A 22,561-nucleotide genomic window follows, 5' to 3' on the forward strand; every position below is an offset into this window, starting at 1 on the left:
CAACAAAGCTGCTAAGATAAATGCCTCTTAATCATGCAAAATCAGTGAATTGTGTGATGTGTAAAATTTTAAATGTGAAACGCTTTATTAAATTGACAATGTAGCCAATCCTATTGCTGTGTCATATGTGGTGCTGCAGCCGATAAGACAACAGAGGCTTGATTTTCTAAGAAAATGTAGTGATGATTTGAAATATCATGTAATTCTGTCATTCAATTCAAAACCATATATAAATGTAGTAACAAATTTCTAAACTCAGTGAATAAATAGTTTGTTGTCATCAAAGAGCTTTTGTTGTTGTTATAATGATGGAGCATTTCATATTTGTCCCCACATCTTAACAGCAGCAGTCTGCTGTGCTTTTCTTCTGTGCTTTGGTCCTGCATATCATGGTGAAGGTAGCACCATAGAAACTGAAAGATTTTCTCCTCTCATGTGCATGTTTTTGTCGACTAACTGAAGATGCTTGTGTTGTTTAGTTTAATTAAATATGATTAAAAAATCAAACAATTGCAATTGTTTGCAATTACTTGTTACAATTATTACTAATAATTATAATCTTTGTGGTTTAAAATTTCCTGTAGACTTCACAGGATCTTTTGTTCGTGTCCTCTTTGTTTGACTGCCTAACATTTAATGTGTTGCCAGAACACAACAATTTGAAATAAAAAATGTAAAGTTTATGTTTCAGAATGACTGGTGTTAAAACAGATCATCTTATGTGAATATGATCAAGTCACTCAGACATGAAGCTCTAAAAGTGGCCAAGTGAAGAATAATTCTCTGTTTTAAACTTTCCATTTGACCACATTTAATTCTCTAAAAACCTGTGTCAGCATGTTTTTTAGCTCTGTGTTGAGTGTTGCTCCTAAAGTGCTTTTCAAGTAAACCAGGTAAACAGGAAATGTGTACCCGAGATATACGTATTAATCACACCTTCTTGTGGACAACTGGCTGCGTCGTGAACATAGTTGTTCACACACAGTACTTGCCTATGTACTATGTGTGTTACTGGAGGATACCACTAAAGGCACACCAAAGATATCAGTCCAGAGGAACTTCCGGACTTGCGTGGTTTGACATTCATCATGGCAACTATTTTTTTGTTGCTTGCCATTCTGAAATCAGAAAAAGCAGTGGCACCATCGGAGATGATATGTAAGACCCCAAAATCAAGCACGTCATGACAACGGCAAGTACTTTTCTCTCTGCCAGTGTGAGAAATTGTTAATGAGAAACATGTTTTTCTGCAGTTTGTTACCTGCCTGTTTCATTTGTCTAGATTTGGTTTTTAAAACTCGCTTTTTGGCCTTCTTCACCTTGGCCGAAGTTTGTTCAGTCCCTGGCTTGGCCACTGGCAGGCCTGCTCTTTTCCTGTCTGTGGTCTGGCTGACACTGCTCCTGGTTCATCGTCAGCGGTCCTGCCTACACCTGTAGATGAGCTCCAGCTCCAGTTCCAGAGCTGCAGCAGACTGCTGTTTCCCTGGCTCCACCAGCTACCCAGACAGTGTCCCTCCCGCTGGCCTCCAGCCCTGCAGCCCAGTTGCTGACCTTTCAGACAGGCTCCACCTTTGCTGCAGGCCGGCTGCCTGAGGTCTACTGCTCAGCCCCTGTCCATTCCCCATGCCGCCCTCCTGAGTTTTCTGGTGCCCCCCATGTCCAGGCCTCCATTCTTCGGCTCCCAGGCCACTTGCCCTCCAGGTTATGATTGGAATTGATGCTGACAACAGCCGTGCTCTGCAGTGTGAGCATCATGCTCCATATGCAAAGGAAAATGAGACTGTGCGAATGTGAACAATTATTTGGCTGCACCAGTGAGCAACTCTGACTTGAGACACTAAGGCTGCCAAAATACACTACACTTGCTAAACTGTGACGCTAATTATTATTAGCAAAGAGGAGTGCACAAAACATTTCTGTATGTTAGCAGCCTCTCATTTTTAGCCGGTGGTACCACCGCTTTTGACGGTCGTCACGACAAATATCTCTGATGGCAGCTCATGTCAGATGCTGCAAATTAATTTCAGTTCTGTGAGCATCTCGATAACGAGCCAAACTTAAACTTTGTTGTCTAGTGTGCATGCTCTCTGCAAGCCGGTGTATGTGCTCAGCCAAAGATTGTCAGTGAGGAAAGGGGTTCTATTCTGTTGCACCAGGTTTCTGTAGAGTTCTATATCTGTCTCTCTATCAGATTGCGTCACGTCAGTTTCAGAACTTGCATTCTCCCAGTTTAATTCATATCAATAATTTAAGTTTATAAACTTCCTAGTTTTGAACCAGGGCAGATCCCATATTGGGATCAAATGTAAAATAAGGTGTATCATATGACGTAGGTTCCAGCTGGTATTTCAGTGTGTAAGATAATGAGATGTAATATTTCATCAACAATATAAGTGTGGGATCTGTATTGTCAACCAGTGTTTCAGGACTTGAATCAGGATCAAGGCCAAAAAAACTTGATTGAGACACCCCCTGTTGTAGTTGTTCCTGTAGACTGGCAAATCCTGCTACTGCTCTATCTGTTGTGGAGAAGATGATTTTTGTGACCTCTGCTGTCATGGTGTGCCTTTTAATCTCCTGTTGTAACATTTCTATTAAAGTTTTAATTTCTTCTACGAACTACGCGTGGTTCATGGATTGTGCTTGTAATGAGACATCTTTTCTGTAGTAATTAGAATTAATCTTAATAAAACCTTCTATCTTTACTATAAATCTGATGAGATGAGATTCAATTCAATTCAATTGTATTTATATGGCACCAAATCACAACCGAAGTTGTCTCAGGACACTTAACATATAGAGCAGGTACAGACTAAACTCTTTATCTACAGAAACCCAACAATTCCCTCATGAGCAAGCACTTGGTGACAGTTGCGAGGAAAAACTTCCTTTTAGGAGGCAGAAACCTCGAGCAGAACCAGGCTCTGTGTGGGCGGCCATCTGCTTCGACTGGTTGGGTGGGAGAGAGAGAGACAGAGATATATAGAGAGGTTCGGGGTTTGACAGAAATCACAGTTTTGACAGCTGTAATAGATTTATAGGTATACAAAGTACATACGGCATGGTATATGCCTGTGTGATATATTAACATATTAATAGCAGATAGTATATGAACATAGTACGGCACTAACGAACTAATAAGCAGCAAAGTAGCATAGCTAATAACAATAAAGGTTGCTGTGGATGTCCGGCAGGTGAACTCAGTAGTCCTGGCTCAGCCGCTCTCCCTTCGGACCTGCGAGACGTGAAAGCACAAAGACTCCGGGGAGATGTCACGATGACAATAACTTACTCGATTACTTCACGAAAAATGTGACAAACTATGACACAGCTGCACATTGAAGTGCCTCGATATTTAATTCATGACCATGTGATGCTGCCGCCTGCATTTCCACTGTCTCACAGTGACAGATGAAAAGTATAAACAGCAGGTCTTACTTAAAAGGGCACACTTGATTCTGGGGTGAGTCTGATTTCATCAGCTTGTATGGAGCAATTAAACTGTGTAATCCTTTATTATATATTCTGTTATTTTCTGTTTATATTTTGGGAAACAGATACTTGTTATGGGGCCTGACGAGAAAGCTGTGCCCATATTTAATGCAACATTTGTTCGCCCTGCAAAATTCTATCTCAGTGGGTTTTCCAACATCCCTAATATTAATTATTACTATGTGTTCCTGTGTTTTGTCTATATCGTGACTGTTCTTGGAAATTGCTTCCTTCTCTTAGTTATTTACCTGGTCAAGGCTCTTCATACTCCTAAATACATCATTGTATTTAACCTGGCTTTTTCAGATTTGTGTGGGAGCACTGCTCTTATCCCCAAACTCTTGGACACATTTTTGTTTGACAAGAGATTTATTGTATATGAGGCTTGCTTAAGTTACATGTTCTTTGTTTTTTTCTTTTTAAGTATGCAGTCATGGACACTCGTCACAATGTCATATGACAGATTTATTGCAATTTGCTTCCCTTTAAGGTACCATAGTATTGTGACAAAACCAGCTATTGTTGCAATGCTGCTGTTTGTGTGGGTTTTTTTATTGGGTCTAATAACATATATTGCGAAGATTATTGATCGCCTCTCCTTCTGTGGATCTTTGGTGATAAACAGCTTTTTCTGTGATCATTCCCCAGTATATCGTCTGGCCTGTAATGACACGTCTTTAAATAACATAATGGCATATGTTGCTTTTATTGTAATACTCTGCATTCCTGTTGTATTGATAGTCATGACATATGTTTGCATTTCCGTAGCCTTGAGCAGGATTGCATCAGGAAAGGGACGATTGAAAGCACTGAAAACTTGTACTTCTCATCTGATCCTTGTGGCTATTTTTTTCCTACCGATTTTGGGCACCAACATAGCGGCAGTGTCCTCTTCCATCCATCCTAATGCCAGGATAGTAAATTCTTCTTTGACTCAAATCATGCCAGCTTTGCTCAATCCTATTGTGTACTCTTTAAAGACAGAAGAAGTGCTGAACTCAATTAGGAAGCTTTGCAAAGGAAGTAGGATTTGTAACACAACCACAAAAAGGGGACTCTGTATCACTGCTGCACTGACACATTAAGCAGTGATACAACAGATAGTAATGTCTAAAGTCTAACTAATAAATAGTACAATGTAATTTGATTATTATTATGTGGTATATTTTATTTACTGTATGTTGCTCAACAAGAAGACCAAAGGAAATGGTTTCATTATATTGCATTAGCAATACAATGATCCCCCTGTGAAATCTGGGATTCCATATGTAGTGAACTGTTGTTTGGACTGTACACTAGTTGATACAACAATTATTTGGGAAGAGGAATCAAACCATCTGCAGCTCTTTTATGAACAGACTTAATTGGAATTGATTTGATTGACTTTTTTTTTTACCCTGTAGATGGACAAATTTTTTTCTTGTCTTACTTTTACATTTTTATCTTACCTATACTCAATGTGTGTGTCGTTTGCTAATATCACTCTGTGGAGGCAAAGGTGCAGCTGAAGAGGGAAGTCACACAACACTCTCACCTCACATTCACTTGCAATGAAATCTGTGCAGAGGGTCTGAAAAAGGAGCCTCATCCATATGTGCAGAGTCTTTGCAAAGTTCAAGCTTGGTAAAGTAATGACTGATTGTTGAAGCTGACCTGAAAACAGTGTTGAGAAAAAGAGGCAACAGGCTAAAGATGAAACATGGAGGAGTCTGCAGTTCTGGTAGGCTTGCACCATCTAGTGGTTTGAGCTTGGACTTTACTGGAGTAGTGGATTACTGTTGAAATATATAAACCAAAACAGAGGCAGGGTGGCTTTCTGTGTCACAGTGTCAACTGTGTCACTACTTTAGCATTAGCAGCCATATACTTAACTAGTAACTTTTAGTCTCCTGCCTATATTTTCAAATTTGTGAAAGCTAACCAGCTAATCCTAAACAATGCTTTGTACTAAAAGGGCTGTAGAATGGCATGTCCTGCCACTGCTGTATCTGGTGTCGAGAGCATGGTGATTTTGTTTGCCCACACTGGTGAAAATAAAACAAGGAGTGATGCTATCACGGTGGCTGTGATCTGTGTCAGTAATTAACAACTCACGTGTGAACATTTCCCATCCCATACACAAATGCTTTGGCCTTTTTAGCTAACAAAAGATGGCGACAAAGCTCAGTGGAATGTCAAAGGTTTTATGGTGTAGGATGGTCTCAAATGCAGAAAACAACAGTATAGTTGGAGGCAAATGTGTGCACCTTTACAGTCTAATCAAATAAAATCTGTCAGACTGATATTCACAAGTAAGCATATACACTTAAACTGAACACAAGCACATAGACTTATTTTGTCAGTAGGGCTAATCAATTAATAGATTGTTGTTTGTTTTTTTTAACACCAAGTATGACAAGGAACAGAACAACAAAGAATAAGCTAAATGCTTGAATGACACAGAGTTATCTTCTGACCTGCGGGGAAAGTGTAATTTTTCTGGTGTCACAGTGCAAATTGAAAAGTATGAGGAGAGATGAGGGACAACTGCAGCTGCCCAGTGAAGCATTAGATCTGTTTAAAGAGGTGCTACTTGATATCCCAAATGGTCCCCTCCCCCACACTCCTATAAATCCAGGCCAGGTTTTTATATTTTTTCACGTAGAACATTCACATCAGGCACTGGCAAGAGTCAGTCTCTTCTACCAAAGCACATCAAGTGTGATGTGCTTCGTATGTAGCTCGACACAGCCAGGGCGGGACATAAGAATAATTAGTTCTGCAGGGTCATACCTGGCTGCGGTCGTGGGTTGAAATGGACACTACCCTATTTCAGTGCACGATGCAGCAACAACAACTCATGATGTTATTAATAAACAAGTCATAACACAGTTTTAGGAACAACCACACAGCATCCTATGGGTTTGTCTTTGCTGTTCAAGCCTTTTCATACCCTCTGTAACCCTCTTAGTTTGTAAAATATTATATGAACTATTTAAATCGCTTCGTCAAATAAAACTTTTTTGTGAGGTTGAGTTAAGTCACTTTCATGCCACGTGTTGTCTCTTGGTATCTAAACTCCGAATACAGGCCAACAAGTAGGACCTGTGTTTTTAATGTATATATTGTATTTTGTCTAGTCTTGAACCTTGCTGTTTTTTTGTTTTTTTTTGTTTTTTTTATATATGTCTTGACAGATCTCTGAGAATTTCACCTGCACTCCAGTGAGTTGGTACGTTCAATTTCCTTCTTCTAGCAAACTTTATGAGCACTGAATTCCTGTCACGAGTGTTTCACTGAAATATCACCACAACGCTGTGTTGATGATGATGTTTGATATCAGGGATGATCTGGACCGGACTATCAGGGTCATTTAGGTTTTCCAACTGTTACAGGAAAGTCACTGTAGGCATGGATCTGTTGAAAAATAAACAACACACATAATATTCACAAATAACTATTGCTCAGGTAAAGTTATTTAGAATAAGAGTAAACTTTCTGCCCTTACTCTCCCTTGACTACGTTTTATCCTCTCAGGTGAATTTTGTCCATCAAAGGGAGCAAAAATTTTAAGTATCCATAATTTCCAAAACTATGAGCGTTTTATATCAACACTAACGGTTATTGTGTTGTTTCATGGAGGACATTTTTGGGCGCAGGACAAAACAAAAACATGAAATAAGTAATTAAATGTGCAGCAAAGGGATAGACTCATTGACCGTTTCATATAACCACTGCGAGAAACAGCGAGAAAATGTCTGAGAATGAAATTAATGAGTTAGACTTCTTGTTCAGTGGCTAATGGCATTTCTTATTCTTCAAGGAGATGCTGCAGATGAATTCATGGTATAGCTTGTACTTTTCACTCAATCCCACTAGAGGGCAGGCACTCATCATATTAACATACTGTAGTCTATGTCCTTCGTTATTGACACCTTACAGTACAGTGGAATGTATTGTTATACTATAATATCCAGCGATAAATCTTCCAGCTTATACTGAGAAAGTCCAATTAATGAAATTGTTAGATCCGTGGAGAGCAGGGCAGCACTGTAGCTCATTTTGAATAATGATTTGATGGGTTTATCTCACCACTCTCTCTAAAGGTTGGGATAATGTATATGTAATCTCATCAGAAGAGAATAATATACAATCAAATAGGTCATGATAGAGACATAATGTTGCTGTGACCGTTAAATTAGGGAGACCAATAGGCACGTATTGTACATATTTTAGGGAATTGCATTACAGCACGAATGCCACTTTTATTTTTGGCTTAGTCTGTGATTTTTACCTCTCTGTATAAATGGTCCCTTGTACCCACCGCCATCACCTCATGTAGCTTACTCAAACTGTTTTTTTTTTTTTTTGCCTCATCAAAACCCTGTGATCCATAAACCTTGTTCATGCAAAGTGCTGCATAAATCAGAGTTCAGTCTTGGAGCACTATATTGCCCCAACCTGAGGAGAGTGACCTCTATGACCTCTGGTGACTGGATGAAGAAATCAGGACCATCCACTGTGTCATTACTGATTGATTTGGACACTGCTTGGCTGCATGAAACTCTGAAATAGCTGAACTATGATTTCATTATCATTATTGTCATCAAGTGGCTTATTTAGATCGAAGCAAAACTTTATTTATATTGCACTTTTCAAAACACACAGAAAGTACTTCACTCACAGGAAAAGATTAAAATGAAGAAACAACTAAGGTAGAAATACAATGGAAAATAAAACACAGCACAATAAGAGACAGACCAGACAATAAAAACAACAAAAAGCAAAGCTCAGAGTGGAAAGCTATAAAAAAAATTTTTCTTTTAAGCGTTTTTAGAAGCCACTTGAAACAGTCCAAAGATTCAGCAAATCTGATCGATGGGGGAGATGATTCCAGAGCGTTGAGGCTAAAACAGCAAAGGTCGAGACGTGGAATGAGGAATGCGGAGATCAGAAATGTAAGTAGGGGCAAAGTCATGCAGAGCCTTATAAGTAATCAACAGGATCTAGTTTATTCTGAATTTTACAGGAAGCCGGTGGAGGGATGCAAGAACAGGAGGAACATGAGACAGTCGACTAGTTCTAGTTCATAACCTGACAGCTGCATTCTGAACTGACTGTAAAGGATTTAGAGCAGCTTGACTGAGACACGTGTAGAGGGAATTACAATAATCAAGGTGGGAGAAAACAAGTGTGAGTTAAACGTTCGGACAACATACATCTGATTTCTGCAATATTACAGGACTGAACAAGCTCAGTAACATGTTGGTCAAAAGTCATGTGCAGATGATACCAAGAGTCTTTGGGGTAGATTTGATCTGACAGTGAAATGGACAGACAAAACAACAACAACAACAACAAACAATCAAATATTTTTCGCACAGTTCGCATATCGACCAGGCATTGGTGTCGAAGATGCAAAACACCGGGAGCGCTGTCGGGGTCATGTCTTTTGACCTCTCCAGTGCTTTCAACGCAATCCAGCCATCACTACTCAAGGGGAAGCTGGAAGGAGGCGGAGTAGACTGCCACCTGGCTGTGTGGACCATCAGCTACCTCACCAACAGACCACAGTATGTGAGGCTTCGCAATTGTTTGTCTGATGTGGCAGTTTGCACCTCCAGAAGTTCTCCGATGATACAGCCATCGTTGGACGTGTATCACAGGGGAACAAACTGGAATGCAGAGAAGTCATCTCCAACTATGTCAGCTGGTGTGAACTGAACCACCTGAACATAAACGCCAGCAAGACAAAGGAGATGGTGATTGACTTCCACAAGAATTTGCCGCAGACTACACCAGTGAAAATCCAGGGTTTAGACATTGAGATCATGGGTGATCATGGCTGTTGTATCAATGACTGTGACAGTCCTGGAAGTGTATGGAGCAGAAGCGTCAAGGGCTGATGTACACTAATCCTTAACTAACGTGGTCAGTATTAGTGAAGTGAGTGAGGCAATTGGCCAGATTAGAAAAGTAGCTGGAAAATCTGGCGCGAAACTTTTCATTAAAGATGAGCAGTCTGCAGCACTTTGCATTATTAAAGACATGTAGAAATTTACTTTCATGAAAGCCTGTATGAAACTGTCAGAAGCTACCCAACATTAAGTGGACTTTGTATGATTCTGCATTATGTTCCCTGAGGATGCATTTATCATTAAACAGGCCATGGTGAGTCGAGACAAAACCATTCTAATGAGCCCAGCTCATGATGCCATCGCCAGAGCACTTTGGTTAATGACCTTGACTTTAACAAAAAAACCTTTTACTGTTTAAACTTCAAACTAATTAATCCCAGTAGCACCCATTAAGAATAAAAAACAATGGATGGAAATAGGTGGAAGTGTGTAATGCTGGTTTTGTGAAGCTGTTTTTCTTTTGAAAGGCAGCCAGGGAAGAGCAGTGTTGGACTTTCACTTTGCCACCTTCTTTCTTAAAGGTCTTACAATCCCTAACTTCTATTCGCTGTTTAGACTGAAGGCATCATTGGTTATCACTGACCTTGTTGTTGGCCTCTTTACAGCTAGTGTTAGTGAATGAATTTATAGTTTTCATGTCATTAAACTTCTTAAGTGTGATATTTTGTTCAGCGGGGTGTGTAAGTGAATCACACACGGTTGTAAAAGATCTCACTAATGAGGGTACTTGAAAAGCTCATAAAGCATTGATTATGTTTCATGTTGATGGCACAGCATTGATTTTTGTACTGCAGCTCACAGACCTTTTGAAGATATTCGAAAAATTACATTATTATACAGCTTTTCCTGAACACTTTTCCTTGACCTTGATGGAAAACATCATGTGAAGGAGAATTCATAAGGACTAATCATGTGACGGTGGATGTTATTGATGTAGGTCTGCTGTGCTGAAACAACAATATTCCAAAGATGGACTACTTATATTACTTATATATATTACTTCATTACCAAGGTTTAGAATTGAAAAAAAGGAATACAGGTGTGGACGCAGGAAGTAGGGGTGCTGAGGGGGCTGCAGCACCCCCCTACATTGAAGCATCATAACAACCATCACTTGATTAACAGACAGAGAGAGAGAGAGACAGCGTGAGAATGTGGACAGAAGTGTTGATACCTAATGTTACTCTACAGTTCTATGGTTTATCAGTTGAGTGTATGAACTGTGCAGACTGGAGTCTCTCAACAGTGACAGTAACAGTAATAGACAGATAAATCCATGATTAAGCTTTGCTCATCACCTCCATGAAACTTCTGTATCCTCCCAACGCATGTGGTGCAAGTAGTGTGTTAAGTGTCAGTGATGAACTAAATGAGGAAGGGTTTCATGTACAGTTAAATCACATTAGCCCAGAATGATCAGGATATTCATTATAAATGTAATGCCTGTAAAAAGTCAGATGTAGAAGAAAACAAAAGCACCTATGGAGTTCAGCTACAGTAGATGTTATATAAAGGTGGTAAAATGATTCTGTACAATTATACTTTTATTAAGTTTAAGGCCTTGAGTGATTGATTGACTCACTACAGACAAAAAGATCTGCTTACATTAGTATATTACACATATTGAAACTTTAATGAATCACATTCACGTTGCAGTACAGTGACACTGACAACCTCATGTTAAACCCCACTGGTAACCCATTTGGGACAGTTCTGCTGACAGACATTATTGAGATAGCACACTGCTCAGGCATATCGGTCCTACATTATTGCAGTGTTTTATTAACCCTCCATGGATTACTTTTTTGTACGCATGTTTATTGTGTGCCAGTTTTAGTTTTTCTTACCAGTGCCAGGGCTCTGATTTTGATCTCTTTGGTTTTCAAAGAATATACAATGGGATTGATGCAGGGTGGGATGCAGGAGGCCAGCGACAGGCTCAGCACACGCTGGTCCGGGTCAATGAGACGCAGATAAAAACCAATAGTAAAAATGGTAATGAGAGGAATGTAAAAGACAGCAACAAGAATGAGATGCTCAACACAAGTGGCCAAAGCTTTCACCCGACTGTCCAGCGATTTCATCCTGAACACAGTCACCAGGATGCTGCCGTAAGACAGAAGAATAAAAGTAAACGGTCCCACAAGGAGCAGAATAGTGACAGAAGAAGCTGTGGTCCACTGCAGTGTGTAATCATTACAGGCGAGTCTAAACACAGGCGCATAGTCACAGAAATAACTGAACACTCTGACAGAACTGCAAAATGACAGACGAGTTATTATACCAGTTGCAAACGCTGTTACTCCCACAGCAAGAGACCAAGTCAGGCCAACAATACAAGACATGCTCCGCAGCGTGTTGATTGAGTTGTGACGCAGAGGGAAACATATTGCGATCAACCTGTCATAGGCAAGTATAGCGAGTGCATATGACTCCAAAGTCCCAAAAGCGTAGTAGACAAACATTTGTAACAGACATAGGTTGAATGGAACAAAGTTGTCCTTAACAAGGAATATCTTTATCATACTTGGAATAGTGCATGTGTTTAAGATCACATCAATAACTGCGAGGTTGACAACAGCCAAAAATTTTGGAGTGTGTAAACAGTGATTAAAGGCAATAACATAGATCACCAAACTGTTGAACAGCACTGTCACCACATAAACAAACACTAGAAAGATGAAGTAGACACTGATGAAGGGAAATGTCTCAAATCCGATGATATAGAAGCCTGGAGGGTGAATGATGAGAGAGTCGTTTAAAGCAGCTTTGAGAAAAGACATTGTTGAACTCTGCAGTCTGTGTGTTGGGAGGACAGGCTCTGTTTAAAACCTCCCCTCTCTGACAAAGAGAAATCATATCATATTGAACATCAGACCTCTATATAAACCACATGTGTAATCATGCCACAAAATACATTCTCCCTAAGTTCAAACATGTGCTAACAGTCAGTGAACGTGTCTTACCTGAAGTTCTCTCAAAGATTGTTTAGCAGCAGATGTATGATGCTGCATCCAAAAGCGGCAAACAGATGATTGCACGCCTGACCTGTGTGCACTGAAAGATAAACTTTCCTCACTGATCTCTTGAGAGATAAAGCTTCCACTTGACACTGAGAATGTCATTTAGCAATACTCCATTATTGACATTAATTAGATCCATAATGAGCAGGGGTGTAGCCTACTCTGATTAAACCTGAGTGCTCAAAACAAGCATCTAATTACTGTTTTGATGATGATTTAGTGAGTGTGAGCATCTCACAGCACTCCTTTTAAAAATATGAATACATGGAAGAAGAAAAATAAAGCAGAACACTTGTTGACCTAAGCTCAGTGAAAGACTGATCATGATAACTTCCCTCATAACTCAATGACCTCATGACAGAAGACTGTGTGTAATAACTGTTCTGATAGTAAGTAACTCAGAGGAGGGAGAGATTTGTCTTGAATCATTGCTGAATAAAGATGTGCCTGACCTAGATTTTCTGATAAGAACTTACAAAATGTTAATGTGAAGTTTGTTTGTACAAAGTGAGCAAACATTGTAGTGTTTCCTGAAGTCACATTAATCATCAAACGGTTCTAATCAGCCCAATTTGTGATGCCGTCACCAGAGAATGCTGCTTAATGACCTTTGCTGTAACAAACAATCATTTTCTTTAAACTTGAGGCTAATTAATCTCTGTTGCACCTATTAACATTTTTACCAACTTAAACTTGACCTGTAAATGTAGTAACCTACGATTGGCTGCAAAAGAACGCCCAGTTTGACTCTCTACTCAATTGTCCTCTGTCTACCTTTTTTTTAATTAGGTGGCGACTCAAAGTTCTAACATCTTTCCTTTATCACACTGATTCTGCACTTTTTTGTTGCCTTAGACTTTATAATTTCAAACAGTGTAGGCACTTTTAAGTCTTTGAATCTCTGACTTCCATTTAGTTTTAATTTCAGTTATTATAGGTTGCGAAATTCTTCCCAAATGCTTTCTGCTCTTTGAAGTCACCAAATTCTGTTGATTATGTTAAAGCTTTGGTTTCTTGTATTGCAGCTCAGTGTTTTTTTTTAAAGAAATATCAGCGATTTCACATTCTGGTGGTGGGAGACATTTTTTTATTCATATTTGCTGCTCAGATAATATTTTTATTTTCCTTTTTGGTGTGCCAGATTTCTTAATTCTGCTCTGTGCAGTCACTTGGTCATTTATGTGGCATGTATGGAGCACTTTCACTGAAATTTACTGATACTGGAACAGTCGGTGAGCCCCTCCTTAAATAATTTGTATCCACCCTAAATCCTAAAATCTACTTAGATCCCATAGAGATCTGTTATCTGCTTCTGTTTGCATTGATGCAATTTTTGATTAAATATTTCTCTCTGACACCTTTAAGTTCCCATAACACAAAGTGTATTTATACTAAGATATATGTTTACTGGATTTATTTAATGTTATTCCTTTACATTAATGAAATATGTATTATTGCCTGACGAAATAAAAACTAAGTGAAGACTGGATTAAGACCAGATTTGAGGCAGTTACATGTAAGTAAAAAATATATACAGTACATATATATTTTTTATAAAGACAACAAAAACAAATCGACAAAACCATTTTTGTCCATTAAGAATTCTTTAAATTATTTTTTTGCTTGTTTTTTTACAGTAGTGACCAAGATGTGTACAGAGCAGGACAATTGAAAAGTTTAAGTCCAAAACAGGATTTTTGTAGCTGCTCATACTTGTTTATTTTCCTTCTGAATAATCAAATTATGTACAGTCTTTCCACTTCAAGCATGCCATCAAGTGTGTGTGTGTGTGGTAGCGGGGGTAGTTCAGCTAGGTGCTGACTGAGTGGAGGTCGGCAGCTGCTTCCTCAGCTGTTCTTTCCGGGCATTTTGGAAATTCATCATGCAGTCTTTGAAAGTCTGGACCTGGCTCTGGCACATTCGCCAGTCCTGGTGCTCAGCCATGCACTCCTGCACGGCATAATGTAGCTCGGCACAGCCAGTGCGGGATACCATCCGATCCACAGGGTCGTCCTCGTCATCATCTTTACGGCTGCGGTCATGTGGTGAAGGGGATGCCATCCTGTGTCAATGCACGCCGCTGACTCAGTGGGTCTGTTGAGGATAAGACATGATGTTATTACACAAGTGATAATATAGCTTTATGAACAACCACAGAACATGTTGGCTGTCTCTTTAGCATTCCTTTGCTGTTTCAGCCTCTCAGCAGTGGAGTGTGTCTCTATGTCTCCAGATGTGAAATCTGTAGCATTTTCACTCACTTTCTCATTTTTAAGCTGTCTTTCTGAGAATTTTGAGAAGGCCTATTTAGACGGTTAATAAGGCACTGCGCCATTCTATGAGCAATTTTAAATTACATTTGAGTTTTAATCACAGTTCCTTATCTTTTATGAGTCTTAGTGGTTGGTTGTCTGTGAATCTATCTTGTCTCCTTTGGCGTTTTATACACTTTGTGTAAAAAGCATTTATAGTTTTTAGCATTTGTCCAAATTTACTCTTTAATTCCACTACATTTTAGAGGGGAAAAGTCCCTACTCCAGTACCTTTGACTGCTGTCTAGTTAATCACATTTCTTTTGTAGATTATGATTTTACATACAAGACTTATTATGATGTGAGCACTTAACATGAGCTACATTTTAAGAACGTACATGCTAATGCATCAACCATAATAATCCAGTTGCACTCTGAAGGGGTGGTATTTTGCACAGTACGTATTTTGACGTTTGACACTTCAACGTTAAGTATTTTTACTCAGGGAAAGTTAAAGATAATAAACTTCCACGGCCGAGTTCCAGCAACGGAAATACTCGTTAGTGTCAGGCTGTCGTGGTCAGTCAACGTACTTTGGTGATACTGTGGTTTAAAGTCAGTTCAGTGTCGTTTTAGGCAGAAAGCAACAGCCTACTTCATGCTACAGATCGCTAGGTTAGCTGTTATCGTCGAGAATGAGGCTAACGGTTGGTTTATGCACATTTTCAGATTATATTTTTCTTACCTGCGTATTCGCACTGAAGTTAAGTTTCCGTAACCTGCACAACTCCGCACGTTTCATAACAAGCTACACGGTCAACGCTATAAATGTTACACGGAGGACCCATTTGAGCAGAGGACGAAAGTGTAGCCGTAAAATAGGTCCGTCGAGACATCACTTCCGGTGCACAGCGACAATAAAACAATAAGGCAGTGGTGGAAAGTAACTAAGAAAGGGATTCTTTACCATTCCGATATTCTTTTTTTTCTTTTTCTTTTTTTTGTCTGTCCTTTCTAGTGAAAACCAAGTTTATCCAAATTTGGTGATTTTGAATTTGATTTCCAGAGAAATTGAAGGATCAGATTTTCTTTTATGGGTTGAGAACATTTTCTTAAGTTAAAAAAACTAAAATGAGCTGGAAAGTGCATCGTCACAAAGCAGAAAACAGGGCTATTTTTCTGAGCAGGTGAAAAGTAGCCTTTTTAGAGATACAGGGTTCTCACAGGACAGCAGCACTGCAAACATATGATGATCCTACAGAATATGATGCACTGCTGTAGATTAAACAACAGTATATAAAGTAGTTAAAATTATCTCAACAATAAACATCTACAGCAGTAAAATGCAACACACAGTTGTAATATATAATCAAAATCATCATATGTAACAGTTAAACACTGACAGGGACCACATTATCATTTTGTACTCCCTGTCACCTTGTTTATTGACAGGTGAATGTGAGTGTTGTACAATGAGCGACTGTACAATGTGCCTGAAGTTTTCAGCCTGTTAGAAAATCGTTGTGTATACAGGTTGGCCTACTTATGAAAATAGACGTTTATGACATCAGATGATTTCATAGCTTATTTTCTGAATTTTTGAGAAACTAAAGAAGCAACTAAGCAAACATACAAACAAAACTATTACTATTTGAAGTGACTGATGGAGCTTGCTTAGAAGTAGGCAATTGATTAATACACCTTAAAGAACAAGATGACTGTATAGCACTGACTATTTTTAAATGGTGCATGATTTAGGCAAACGTATTGTTTGATCGGGTTCCCCAATAGAGCAACCAGAGCCACTGACATGGGAATTAATTTTCATACAGACAACATGCAAAAAATCTTCCAAAGGGAAAAAAGAGAAAGGCGGTTGTGCAACTGAAGCCCCACTTGTTTTTATTTAAAATATTTAGACCATTTAATTCAACATGATAATGACATTAAACCACATGAAATTATGAAAACACTCAAATCATGCAGAAGTGGGTCTCTTCACATCAAATCAGAGTTGACTTAATATTTAACCACGACTATAGTGTTTACTCAACATTAGTGCTTTGAGGTTAAACATCAACAGGTATAACTGTTTTCCCTGTGTAAATAAAAAATAGCAAACACATGGAATCACAAACTGGTGGAGGTTAAATCATTTAAGTTTGAAACAGAAATAAGACATAATCACTTGCTCTGAAAGCATCAATCTGGCTCTTACAGTTCCCCAGCTTGAGTAACAATTTTAGTAGTTTTCATCAGTAAAACAGCTCATGAAATTTAACATTGCTGAGTATTTCAAGCTCTGTAAAATTGCTAAATACATTTTTTGATACAATTGAATTTGGGATTAAATCTCACCACAACTGTAACATTTCCACACTTGGGACCTTACAAGCAATATAAAATATTTGAGCGCCAGGAACCTGCAGACACAATGAAACAAACTGCAACTGTCCCAAAAAAACAAACAAACAGTGAAATCAAATGACCCCAGAATTATCCCTTGGTCAGGGTAAGGTTGAGGTCTGTTTAAGGTGAGGGGGAACGGACTTCAGCGCAACACCTGTACAATCAAAGTAAAAAACTTGATCAAAAGAAGCCAGGCTGTTGCCTTTTGACCCACTACACAAACATTTAGAGCTTGCGTTTTTGAAATGTTTCATTAGCTCTTCAGTTTGTTCTTACATTGCTCTGTGCCAATTTTAGTTTTTCTTACCAGTGCCAGGGCTCTGATTTTGATCTCTTTTGTTTTCAAAGAATATACAATGGGATTGATGCAGGGTGGGATGCAGGAGGCCAGCGACAGGCTCAGCACACGCTGGTCCGGGTCAATGAGACGCAGATAAAAACCAATAGTAAAAATGGTAATGAGAGGAATGTAAAAGACAGCAACAAGAATGAGATGCTCAACACAAGTGGCCAAAGCTTTCACCCGACTGTCCAGCGATTTCATCCTGAACACAGTCACCAGGATGCTGCCGTAAGACAGAAGAATAAAAGTAAACAGTCCCGCAAGGAGCAAGAAAGTAAGAAAAGCAGCCACAGACCACTGCAGTGTGTAATCATTACAGGCGAGTCTAAACACAGGCGCATAGTCACAGAAATAACTGAACACTCTGACAGAACTGCAAAATGACAGACGAGTCATTATACCAGTTGCAAACGCTGTTACTCCCACAGCAAGAGACCAAGTCAGGCCAACAATACAAGACATGCTCCGCAGCGTGTTGATTGAGTTGTGACGCAGAGGGAAACATATTGCGATCAACCTGTCATAGGCAAGTATAGCGAGTGCATATGACTCCAAAGTCCCAAAAGCGTAGTAGACAAACATTTGTAACAGACATAGGTTGAATGGAACAAAGTTGTCCTTAACAAGGAATATCTTTATCATACTTGGAATAGTGCATGTGTTTAAGATCACATCAATAACTGCGAGGTTGACAACAGCCAAAAATTTTGGAGTGTGCATACGATGATTAAAAGCAATTACATAGATGACCAAACTGTTGAACAGCACTGTCACCACATAAACACACACTAGAAAGATGAAGTAGACACTGATGAAGGGAAACGTCTCAAATCCGATGATATAGAAGCCTGGAGGGTGAATGATGAGAGAGTCGTTTAAAGCAGCTTTGAGAAAAGACATTGTTGAACTCTGCAGTCTGTGTGTTGGGAGGACAGGCTCTGTTTAAAACATCCCCTCTCTGACAAAGAGAAATCATATCATATTGAACATCAGACCTCTATAGGGGCTCTAAACCACATGTGTAATCATGCCAGTTTGGTGAGCACATTTAAACTTCATGGTACACAAAATATATTCTCAGTAAGTTTAAACATGTGCTAACAGTCAGTGAACGTGTCTTACCTGATGTTCTCAGCTCTAAGAAAAGACATAGTTGAACTCTGCAGTCTGTGTGTTGGAGGACAGCCTCCTGTCTGACAAACAGAGAAATCATTTTGTACATCAGACCATGAACTTCTATGGAGGCTGGTAAATAAAATGCACAATGTCCATGGCATTCTGGTCAACCAAGCAGTATTTATGCAACATATTCTCAGCAAGTTGAATCACGCATTCATGTGCTACAAGTCAGTCACTGAAGCTCACCTGATTTTCTGTGAAGAATGTTCAACGCCAACTTGGGATGCTGACACTAAGGCAGTATGCAGGCGTCTGCATGTCGGACTTGTGGACAATCACAAATATGCTCTCGTGATTGATCTCCAGAGATCAATCAGTCTTGAAGTCAGACTGACAAAGTTACTGTGCGATCGTATCAATGAAATTAATTTGATCCCTGGAGAGTAGGGCTTCGGGTTATTTATTTTTATTGAACTTGTCCCACGTTCAAACATTCTATTTTTATTTGGCTGATAAATTAAAGCCAGAAGAAGCTTGGTAAAAAAAAAAAAAAGAAGAATCAAAGAAAAGAAAATATGTCATGGATAAAGGCATGAACAAAAACTGACAAGAACTCACACGATGTTTGGATATAACAGTGAGCGTGAAACAGTTGCATTGTGCTCAGTGTTACAGTGTCTAACTTTGTTGCTGATGGACTAATCCTTTCTGTAATTGTGGTTGATATTTGCATTTCTTGTCTCTGAATTGAGAATGTAGGCTGGGTAATACATTTTGAACCATTATTATTAAAATTCAAGACTATTTTTCAAAAATGAATATATATTAGGCAAATTAATTGAAAATCAGATATGATTAAGTGACCCAACAGTTCCACTCTGTTTATGCCTTCCATTAGACAAAGCTGCAAAAAAATAAAATAAAAAAATAAAAAAATAAAAATCTGTAATACATAACAACTTTTTTCTTTGTTTAATTATGTTACTATTATTATTTTTTGACCTCTCTGGTCGGAAACCTGTGGTCCAGTCAACTTTGCTCATTGAATTGCTGCATGAACTGGAGTCCAGTGAGTGCTCATCTACCCACTATGACCTCCATGATCTGTAACAGACAACAGACAGTGTTTCTCTTTGTGAAGACCTGAGGACCATCCCCAGTGGTTAATGTCACTGTTTAATTTGAACAATTATGTTTGTTTTAAGAAAATATAGAGGCAGGAAGAGATGTAACAAAAATGTACAGAAATATCGTGTAAGAACAAAACATTTTGTGAACTGAGCAGTGACAAACGCATGTACTGTCATGACTCATCTACTGCAATAATGTTCCCTGAGGATGCATTTATCAACAGGCCATGTTCAGCCAAAACAAAATCATTCTAATGAACCAAGTTTGTGAAGTCATCACCAGAGAATTTTGGCTAATGACTTTGTCTTTAACAAACAAACGAACCATTTACGGTTTAAACTTCAAACAAATTAATTCCAGTTGCACCTGTTAGGAATAACTACAATTAAAAATGAAGGGAAATGGGTGTGAGTGTTGATTTCAGTCAGATTACATCTGCTTTCAAAGGGCTGCGAGAGAAACATCACTGGCACTCCACCGTGTACCTTTTGCTAAATCACATGACATTAAAGGTCTAACCTGCCAGTCCTGCTTTGTTTTTATGTATTGCATTCCTTCTTAAAGGACTTACAAACCATTCAGACTTTAGCTCAGTTTACCATTGGTCACTGCACATCCATTGTTTGCATTTTAGGCCAATCTCTTCTGGTGACTTTGGACCTCTAAAGCTACATTTAAAGGTCTCATTTGAGTAAATGCACATGGTGCACATTTGAATCACTGACACATGTGCTGTAAAAGCTAACAATGGCCCGGGCACTTTCTGAACCACTTGCATATGTTGTTCATTGTAAACTTTGGCTTTATTTTTTGGGATTTTTCTAAAGCACATTATTTGAATCTGATAGTTTCTTTTAACTGGATTTGTCCAGTCGCTGCTTCGCCTATAGTAAGGGACATACAAAATTCTGATTTGCAACAACCAGCACACTGGCTGCAGGTGCCTCAAGTAAAAGCAATAATGAGTCCATCTGTTTTATCAGATAATTTATGAGTGACAGAAATGTGAGACAAGGATTGTTTCAGATCGTAGTGGTAGGTCCTGTCTTGTATGCACATACGACAATTATGTTCAAATACAATTATAATTATGTATGTTATGTATAAATAAGGCAGTATATGGTTACAAAACGATGGAATATACTGTATATTCTTGAAATCTGTTGAATTTGGTTAGTGTTTGAATAATGATTAAGAAAAACATATTGAATAATAACACAAATTTGTGGAAACCTGTTTTTTCTATGCAGATTAATCAGACAAAACAATCAATAAAATTGGATCCTTTTGTCTCAGCACACACGCACGCACGCACGCACACACACACACACACACACACACATAATCTCTTTGGTTTTCAAACAGTATACAACAGGACTGATGCAGGATGGGATGCAGGAGACCAGCGACAGGCTGAGACTGCATGAAGTGCGACTAAGAAAATGCTGAATATGGGAATATAAAATACAGCAACTAGATCGTGGTGTTCAATGCAGGTGGTGACAGCTTTAAATCCACTGCTTACCGATATCATCCTAAACACAGTCACCCGGATGCTGACATAAGACCCCCATACCAGACGCTGAAGCCACAGACCACAATAATGTGTAATCATTACAGGCAAATCTAAACACAGGTACATATTTACAGAAATAGCTGAACACTCTGAACACAGCTGGCAGGATTGCAAAAAGACAGTTGAGTCATGATCACCTTGCTGCTAGCTACTCTGTGTTGATTGAGTTGTGATGCAGAGGGAAACATATTGTGATCAACCTGTCATAGGCAAGTATGGTGAGTGCATATGACTCCAAAGATACAACAGCATAGTAGACCACCTTACTTACATACATACATTTGTAACAGACACAGGTTAAAGAGGAATGTCTCAATCAAGCTGGGAACAGAGCTTGTGTTTGACATTACGTCAATGCGAGGTTGACAACAACCAAAAAGTTTGGAGCTCGTCAGAAGTGGTCAAGGCGAATATTTATATGTATATGTATGCTTTCAGGAACACAGAGACTTGGTTCTCGTGTCTTTGCTTTGAGGCCAGTTTAGCCTTACTCATGACTCATCATGATTGTAGGTAATTTTTGCATTTCATTTGTACGTGTTTAAACTCTTAGCACAATGATATACAACTTGAATTGAGTGAAAAAACAGTTGAGTGCATCATCCTCTCTGAGGGGACGTCTAAAACACTTTCTGCTATATCTGACACCTCTTTCTAATGAGCCCAGTTTGAAATTTCATCATCCGAGAATGTGGCTTAATGATCCTTCTCATAACAAACAAACCTTTTACTGTTTAAATCATTGCCTAATTAATCTCACCTGCCTCTATTAGCAGGTCATGCGGTCTCGGATTTGGAGGGGAATGAATGGGAGCCCCTGTGCACTGCTAGCTTTTTTCCCCAAGAGAACTCTTCTGAAATAACAAGTTTCTTTGGATTATACAGCAACACATAATTTTGTTTTGTAGAGGCTCAATTAAATCTTGAAACACAATCGATTGCCACAATGATTTAGTGTCACAATGGTCAGCTCACATGCTAATACACCTGTTGTATAAACATTGACTGTACGTAATGCAATGTGGAACATGGATTGGTGCACACAGTCAGAAAAAGCTACTCATACACAAAGAAATCTTCTAAAAACTTTCACACTTTGTATAAACTAAATATATGCGTGTACTAAACTATCACTAGAGTAGCTCAACAACAAAATGTACTACATTGACAATGAATTATATTCCCTAAGGGGACTGTTATCACCAAACAGGACATGGTGACCCCAGACAAAAGGATCCTCTCCTTCCTCACTGACTCCTGGGAACCCTGCTAATGAGCCCTATTTGTGATGTCATTACCAAAGGATGCCGGCTAATGAC

At 39.0% G+C, this 22,561-nt stretch overlaps 4 protein-coding genes and 1 pseudogene across 4 annotated transcripts; 1 reads left to right on the plus strand and 4 right to left on the minus strand.

Annotated features, from left to right (window-relative positions):
- Nucleotides 1–3,566: 3,566 nt before the first annotated feature.
- On the plus strand, nt 3,567–4,577 carry LOC121617573 (olfactory receptor 1-like). The gene has a single exon (XM_041952765.1). It carries the CDS (start codon nt 3,567–3,569, stop codon nt 4,575–4,577), a length of 1,011 nt encoding a protein of 336 aa, XP_041808699.1.
- Nucleotides 4,578–11,153: 6,576 nt separating this feature from the next.
- LOC121617432 (olfactory receptor 1M1-like) lies at nt 11,154–13,212 on the minus strand. Its single transcript, XM_041952614.1, has one exon. It carries the CDS (start codon nt 12,170–12,172, stop codon nt 11,207–11,209), a length of 966 nt encoding a protein of 321 aa, XP_041808548.1. The 5' UTR covers nt 12,173–13,212; the 3' UTR covers nt 11,154–11,206.
- A 280-nt stretch (nt 13,213–13,492) lies between these two features.
- On the minus strand, nt 13,493–15,528 carry LOC121617729 (cytochrome c oxidase assembly factor 4 homolog, mitochondrial). Its single transcript, XM_041952948.1, has 2 exons — nt 15,410–15,528; nt 13,493–14,506 (listed from the first exon to the last, which is right to left on the minus strand). The coding sequence occupies exon 2, from the start codon at nt 14,471–14,473 to the stop codon at nt 14,219–14,221; it is 255 nt and encodes an 84-aa protein (XP_041808882.1). The 5' UTR covers nt 14,474–14,506; nt 15,410–15,528; the 3' UTR covers nt 13,493–14,218.
- Nucleotides 15,529–17,326: 1,798 nt separating this feature from the next.
- Nucleotides 17,327–18,316, minus strand: LOC121617574 (olfactory receptor 24-like). Its single transcript, XM_041952767.1, has one exon. It carries the CDS (start codon nt 18,314–18,316, stop codon nt 17,327–17,329), a length of 990 nt encoding a protein of 329 aa, XP_041808701.1.
- A 1,307-nt stretch (nt 18,317–19,623) lies between these two features.
- Nucleotides 19,624–21,615, minus strand: LOC121617575 (annotated as a pseudogene).
- Nucleotides 21,616–22,561: the final 946 nt, after the last annotated feature.

Source organism: Chelmon rostratus, chromosome 14 (assembly GCF_017976325.1).
Source record: "Chelmon rostratus isolate fCheRos1 chromosome 14, fCheRos1.pri, whole genome shotgun sequence".
In the NCBI taxonomy this organism is placed as follows: domain Eukaryota; kingdom Metazoa; phylum Chordata; class Actinopteri; order Chaetodontiformes; family Chaetodontidae; genus Chelmon; species Chelmon rostratus.

Excerpts from the sequence above, each read along its gene's own strand:
- LOC121617573 (XM_041952765.1), top strand. The coding sequence starts at position 3,567 with ATGGGGCCTGACGAGAAAGCTGTGCCCATATTTAATGCAACATTTGTT.
- LOC121617432 (XM_041952614.1), bottom strand. The coding sequence starts at position 12,172 with ATGTCTTTTCTCAAAGCTGCTTTAAACGACTCTCTCATCATTCACCCT.
- LOC121617729 (XM_041952948.1), bottom strand. The coding sequence starts at position 14,473 with ATGGCATCCCCTTCACCACATGACCGCAGCCGTAAAGATGATGACGAG.
- LOC121617574 (XM_041952767.1), bottom strand. The coding sequence starts at position 18,316 with ATGTCTTTTCTCAAAGCTGCTTTAAACGACTCTCTCATCATTCACCCT.